This window comes from Lotus japonicus, chromosome 3, assembly GCF_012489685.1.
Source record: "Lotus japonicus ecotype B-129 chromosome 3, LjGifu_v1.2".
Classification (NCBI taxonomy): domain Eukaryota; kingdom Viridiplantae; phylum Streptophyta; class Magnoliopsida; order Fabales; family Fabaceae; genus Lotus; species Lotus japonicus.
Window position 1 is genome coordinate 77,262,779 of NC_080043.1, and position 7,255 is coordinate 77,270,033.

At 40.4% G+C, this 7,255-nt stretch overlaps 1 protein-coding gene across 3 annotated transcripts; it reads left to right on the top strand.

Annotated features, from left to right (window-relative positions):
• The first annotated feature begins 410 nt into the window (after positions 1-410).
• On the top strand, positions 411-3,505 carry LOC130746075 (putative threonine aspartase). 3 transcript variants are annotated; one of them, XM_057598584.1, is made up of 10 exons: positions 411-638; positions 717-888; positions 1,017-1,101; positions 1,244-1,325; positions 1,422-1,551; positions 2,055-2,158; positions 2,261-2,424; positions 2,525-2,648; positions 2,716-2,820; positions 3,088-3,505. In XM_057598584.1, the coding sequence occupies exons 1-10, from the start codon at positions 501-503 to the stop codon at positions 3,169-3,171; spliced, it is 1,188 nt and encodes a 395-aa protein (XP_057454567.1). In that variant the 5' UTR covers positions 411-500; the 3' UTR covers positions 3,172-3,505. The 3 variants fall into 3 exon arrangements, with proteins under 3 accessions (XP_057454567.1, XP_057454566.1, XP_057454568.1); XM_057598583.1 differs by having other exon boundaries at positions 412-638; positions 2,049-2,158; XM_057598585.1 differs by lacking the exons at positions 1,244-1,325; positions 1,422-1,551 and having other exon boundaries at positions 418-638; positions 1,012-1,101.
• Positions 3,506-7,255: the final 3,750 nt, after the last annotated feature.

Sequence of the window (7,255 nt, forward strand, 5' to 3'; positions counted from 1 at the left end):
GGTGTTGTTTATCCTTAAACATGTTTTGAATTGTGATAAAAAATTGAGTTACATTGGAATTGATGTGTTAAAGTGTGTTTGATTTCTGCTAAATATGAAAATAAAAGGAAAGAATGCCTTGGAAACAAGTATTACATCCATTCTTATCCGTTTTTAGGTTTTCTCTTTTACATTTTTAATTGAGATTGAATCTAAACCATTTAAATCGACCTAACCCATATTATAAGTTGTCATCTCTCATAATAAGGAGACACTCCTCTACCCAATTGGTGTCGGTGTCGGTGGTTAACTTAAAAGTGTTTGTTGAACCCTGGAGGTCGAAAATTCGATACTTGGAAGACGCACGATTAGTGAACCTTTAACATTTCCCACACACTCGAGCGAATATGATTATCTCAATTCTCAACATACCATACATATGGTTAAATTGACTTATCTACGCTCCACGCCTCCACCTATGAGAAATTGAGTAAAGAAGGTTAAACAAGTAAACTCCAACAATGAATGGTGGCGAGGAGAAAAAGAGGTTTTTCGTGGCGGTTCACGTAGGCGCCGGCTACCACTCTCCTTCCAACGACAAACCTCTCAGATCCGCCATGAACCGCGCTTGCCTCGCCGCCGCCTCCGTCCTCTCCTCCGTAACCACCTCAACCATCCCATCCCTTTTCCTCTCTCTCTAGTCTCTTCCAATTCCAACATCATCTTTTGTTTCTCAGGGCTCAGGACTCTGCTTAGACGCCGTCGTAGCCGCCATTCAAGTCTTGGAGGATGATCCGAGCACGAATGCAGGAAGAGGATCCAATTTGACAGAAAATGGCGGTGTGGAATGTGATGCCAGTGTCATGGATGGAAAATCTGGAGCATTTGGTGCTGTTGGTGCTGCTCCAGGTACTATACAAACAGTTGAATTCAATTTCTGTTCTGGGAAATTCTTGAGATGATGATGAAACTGTTATATTATATGTTGAAATTTTCAGTCAAGTTTGTGTGTATTTATTCCATTAATTATAGACCAGGTGTGCCAAATGCTGTCAAAATTGCTGCATTATTGGCTAAGGAGCAAATCATGGGGTCTCAATTGTTGGGTCGAATTCCACCAATGTAATAATTACTTTACTTCTCTGCATTTGTAACCAAAGCATGTAGAGTAGACTGTAGAGTCTTCTCTATTTTTAGCTCATATGAACAAATCATCATTGTAGTTTCTGTTGTTAGGCTTTTAGAAATTTTATCATATTTGCAGCTTCTTGGTGGGTGAAGGGGCTCGCGAATGGGCAATGTCGAGGGATATTGCTTTGCCGGAAAGTATAGAAGAGGCCAATGAGGTCTTATTTTCTAACTATGATTTAAATTCTGCATGGGGACTTATCAGTAAGTCGTACCGCTTTGAAATTGCAACTTTTGAGTGTATTTCATGACAGTGGCTGGTCACAGAAAAGGCAAAAGCACAATGGAGAAAGTATAAATCTATGGTTGAAGCAGCTAGATCAAAGATAGAGAACTCTTCTCCTGATGGTGATTCTTCTGTCTGTCAAAGTGCTGCAATACCTGGTATCAAATAGCAGACTTCTACAAGAGCTTAACCTTCTTTCTGTCTACAATCCCTTGTCTCTCAAGGACTAAATCCTTATATCAAAGAAACGAAAACAATCAAAAGAATCAACTATCAAGGCAACTAAGTAACAAAGCCAAATCTGAGGGGAACAATCTTAAGGTTTTGAATGAAATTATAAGTCCCTGAAAGATGATATATTTTCAGTAAAAAAAATTAAATATGAACTTATTTACACTTTTAACTACTTCAATGTAAAGTTGACCTTATGGCATTAGTGTATTTTGCACCAAAGTATATTGTTCCTTTCATGCTTGAGTGCTTCAGTGCTTGCGCTTGCATGAACAATGTTGGCTAACAAAGGAATTAGGGTAGTTTTACACTAAGTAAAAGAAATTGATCATTGTTGGCATCTTTTTTCTTCCAAGCCTTAAACCATTACATCTATATGACACCCCCTATGAACTTTATCATGCCAAAATCATGCCCCCTTAAGATGCAGATTGTGCTTTGGAAGATCGCATAATGGACACAGTTGGGGTTATTTGTGTAGACAATGAGGGGCATGTAGCATCTGGGGCCTCGAGTGGTGGTATTGCTCTTAAGGTGAAGAATGGTTTCTTCGTTTGCTTTTTTTCTAGTGCTCCGCACTTGCATATTAGCATACTATCTGATTGCTCGTAATTATGTATTCGAAATATCCAACAGGTTAGTGGTCGGGTTGGGGTAGCAGCAATGTATGGTTCAGGTTGTTGGGCATCATCAAAAGGTCTCTTTGGGGCTCCGTTCATGGCTGGCTGTTGTGTTTCTGGTGCAGGAGAGCAGCTAATGAAAGGATTTGCAGCCAGGGAGTGCATTGTTTCATTGTCACTGTATGAGTGGCTCTCAGTCGTATAATTGCATTTAATTAGCTTTGCAGGCTATAGCAATACTTTGTGTGCTGGATTTTTCCTGATGTTCATTTTCCTTCAGCTCACAGTCTGGTGCTGCCTCTGCTTGCACAAAAGTATTACGCTCTGTTACCGAAGATAGCAGTCAATACGGCACTGATAGCACTGCAGGGATCTTGGTTGTGCAGTCGGATTCTTCCACAAATGTGAGCCCCTTCAGCCTTTCCAGTTAATAGTTTTGTGAAAGATTATTTAATCTTTGATTTTCTCTAGGACGAAGGAAAATCATCAAGGCTGAAAGCTGTAGAGTTTTCAGCTGCTTATACTTCCTCATCTTTTGGAGTAGGATATTTTGGAAGCTCTATGGAACGGCCCAAGGTAGTGTATTCATGACTCTGGTATTCCATCATATGAAGATTTGATAGTTGTACTATTTTGTTTGAATTTTAGCAAGACATTAAAAATGATGCTAATTATGAAATCATCACATGATGGCCCTAAAAAATTTTGCACACAGAATATTTTAGGTTTATTAAAGATGCTTTTAATTTAGCATGTTTAATTTTCAGCATCTGGTCTCTGATCTAATGATATTTCCATGTAACCTTTTGGAACGTAATGCTTTTACATTGTCTTATATTCCAGGTTTCAATTCTCAGGAGTACAAAACAGCAAAGCAGGACTGCTATAGATCAATTTGGAGCACGGATAGACCTTTCAAATCCATAATTGTTGTGGCTACTGATCAAATTTCATCCGTGCTGAAGGCTCAAAATCATGACAACCGTAGCTAAACTGCATGATCGAGACTCTTTGATTTTCTCAGGAGTTTTAATATTCATTTATTGTGCAGTGCATATCTTAGACATTTTGATTAAAATAAACATAAGATCCACTTTGGTTCTCGGAAAATGGTTCTGAGTTCTGTAAATTTTGAGGCATATCTGAATATAATTTATTTTTATTCATTTATGTCTATTATTTGCTAATGTTTCAAGAATTGTCGACTGAAAGGAGCATTCTATTGAAGCAATGCAAAGAGGAAAACAGATTAATTGTTAAATGAATGCATGATGGGTGATCTATATTTTATCATTATGGAGGTAGAAAACGTGCCTTTAATTTGTTGGGCATCTAATGGATTTTAAAAATGTATTGTAAATACACTTTCTGATTGTGCTTTACTTAAAAACTTATTGGGTAAATAGCCAAGTTCGTCCCTGAAAGTGTCCACCGCCTTCAACTTCGTCCCTAAACTTCTAAAATGACGCCCGTGGTCCCTGGAAGTGGCAAATCTCCCTCATTGATGGTCCTTCGTTAAAAAAAAGTAACTTCCGTTAACGGAAGTGTGACATGGATTTCTTTTTTAATAAATCCATAGCTGATGTGGAAATAAAAAAGTTTCCCCCCAAAACTAAAAAACGTAGGGTACGTGTCAGATCAGGGTAGGCAGATATTATGGTCAAATAGGTCCTTACCACCTTCCTTCTCATATTAGCAACCTCTACACTTCTTACATTTCCAGTTGCACTAACAGAGAGAAGGAGTGACGGAGAGGGCGAGGTACGACGGTGAGCGTGAGGATAGCGGTGGTTGTTCGTCGGAGGCGTACGAGCACTCTACTTTGGCGAAGAAGAACGATCGTCTACGGTGGTCCTCACGAGAGGAGCAACGGTGCTCTTCATTAACGTACAAAGGTAACATTTTTTTGTTTCAATCTTGCAATATGCAGTTGAAATCTGTATAATATGCTTATGTAAACCCTAAATTTCAGATCCCTAATCTATGTTTTGAACTTTAACCGGAAGTTGTACCTGAACTAGTTATTCTGAAATGGGTTTTGTGTCTGTGTTAAAGTTTCAATTTTTATGGGGTTTTCTTAACATTGGGATTTCTGATGCATGATTCTATGCATGTAGGGATTTTACTCTATTCTATTCGTTAGTTTCTTTGTGAGTAACCTACCATGAGTTTGAAACCCTATTTTGTGTTGCAGTTCTTGGCTGTTGGATATCTTCATTTTTTTACAGATGGATGATAACAATGTCACTCTGATATTGTATCATGGTGGATTGCTAGAGTTTAGTGGTGAGAATGGCAGTGTGTCCTATGAAGGGGGTCAAATGTGTGTCTGGGAGGATTTGGATTTTGACAGAATAAATGTTAACATTGTGATGTTAATGGGCAAAGAACATGGCTATGCAGTGTTTCAGAACATATGGTGGCGTGACCCAACAGTTTCAGAGGACATTGTGTTGAATGAACTTTCCACTGATCGTGATATCATGGATATTTGTAAAGCAGCCAAGTTGAACAGTGGGGAGATTGAGATTTATTTTGAGCACCCTCACCCTAAGCCCTTATCTATGATTCCTCCACCCCCACCCCCACCCCCACCTGCTGATGAAGATGGTGCAGTTGTGGTGATTGAGTCTATTGTTGCTGATGAAGATGGGCTGGGTTGTGGTGTGGGAAATGTGTCTGAAGAGGGAAGTGGGATTGGTGCTGAAGATGGGAATGAGAGGGTGAATGGTGAGGGAAGTGAGATTGGTGCTGATAATGGGAATGAGAGGGTGACTGGTGAGGGAAGTGGGATTGGTAGTGTTCATGGGAATGAAAGGGTGACTGGTGAGGGAAGTGGGATTGGTGCTTGTAATGGGAATGAGAGTGTGACTGGTGAGGGAAGTGGGATTGGTGGTGTTCATGGGAATGAGAGGGTGGCTGTTGAGGATGTGAATGAGATAGTTAATGAAGAGGAGAATAGAAGAAGAAATGACAAGGGGAAACAAAAGGCTTTTGAACAGTATGACTTCCATGGCATGGGGAGGAGAATCAATGATCCAGTCTCAGATGACAATAGTGACACTGAGTCAGATGATGATGCATTTAATATGGCTCATACAAAGGGAAAATCTGTATTAACTGGTACTGAGTCAGATAATGACAGTGACTACATACCAGAGGAAATTGAAGAGGAAAATTGGTTTTTGGATGATGACAACAACTCTTATTGTAGTGAGGACCTCCATAGTCCTGTGAGTACAGATGATGAGGGCAATTGTAGGGTTAAGCAAACTTTCCCACAGTTTGATGAAACTGCAGGGTATGGCAATATCCATCTAGAACTTGGCATGGAGTTTCCTAATTTGCAATCATTCAAGGAAGCTGTTATAGATTACACTGTTGAGGTGGGGAGACAAATCAGGTGGTTGAAGAATGATAAGGACAGGTGTAGGGCTGAGTGCATGGGAGAGACCTGTAAGTGGAAGATCTACTGTGCATGGTCCAGGGCAAGACAAAGCTTTCAGAGAACATACCTGCAGCAGGTCTTTCAGAAATAAGCAAGCATCAACTAGATGGGTTGCAAAGAAACTTGAGAAGAAACTCAGGGCACAACCAAATATGACTCATGCTGAGGCTTTTGATTACATGAAGACTGAGTTTGGAGTGCACTTAAATGAGACTAAGATTTGGAGGTCAATGAAGAAAGCAAGGAAGATGGTGGAAGGCAGTGAAGCAGAGCAATATGCCAAACTTTGGGATTATGCACATGAGCTTCTTTTAAGCAACCCTGGATCTACTGTGAAGATGGATACCATTCCCATTAGTGAAACAGAAAGACAATTTAAGAGGATTTACATATGTCTGGATGGATGTAAGAGGGGATTCAAAGCTGGATGTAGACCCCTCATTGGCCTTGATGGATGTTTCCTCAAAGGTTACTATGGAGGGCAGCTTCTTTCTGCAGTTGGCCAGGATGCAAACAATCACCTCTATGTGATTGCATATGCTGTAGTTAATGTGGAGAATAAGGACAATTGGAAGTGGTTTCTGGAACTACTTCATGCTGACTTGGGTGACTACCAGCAGTATGGATGGTGCTTTATTTTAGACATGCAGAAGGTAACTTTTTCTGTTAAGTATTTGTTATATTTTTTAGGACTTGTTTGGAAGATTGTTTATTCATTTGAGGACTGATTGGAATGATCATGAGACTTATAAGGACTAATGTGAATGTTTTATGTTTTCGATCAGGGTCTTATTCCTGCAATGCAGGAAGTTATGCCTGGTGTGCACCATAGGTTCTGTGCAATGCACCTATGGAGGAACTTCACAAAGCAATGGAAAGACAAAGAGATGAAGAATGTGGTGTGGGAGTGTGCTAGAGCAAGAACAATCCCTGAGTTCAATGATAAGATGGACAAGTTGAAAGCTAAGAATGTCCAAGCTTGGAACTATCTGAACAAGTGGCCTAAAGAAGCATGGACTAAGGCTTACTTCAGAGACCATCCAAAGATTGACAACATTTGCAACAATGCATGTGAGGCCTTTAATGCAAAAATCCTCAAGTATAGGGGGAAGCCAATTCTGACTCTGCTGGAAGAAGTGAGGTGTTACATTATGAGGACAGTGGCCAATAACAAGATGAAGCTGAGGGGGCACCAAGGCATGCTTCCACCACTGCAGCAGAGTAGACTTGAGCACCAGAAAGAAGCGAGTAATGGATGGACACCAGTATGGTGTGGAGATGGTGATGATTATGAGTATCAACTGCAATGCTGGGGTGAAACAGTTGGTGTGCATCTCTCAAATGGGACCTGCCACTGTAGGTTTTGGCAATTAACTGGGATGCCATGTAAGCATGTGGTTGCTGCATGTGCACACAAGAATGAACCTCCAGAAAATTATTGCCATGCTTGGCTGACTATGGGGGCATACAGAAGCACTTATGAGTTCTATGTGCACCCCACTAGAAGCCAGCAATACTGGGAGCCAACTGATTATGTTAAGCCACTTCCACCCAATGTGCCAA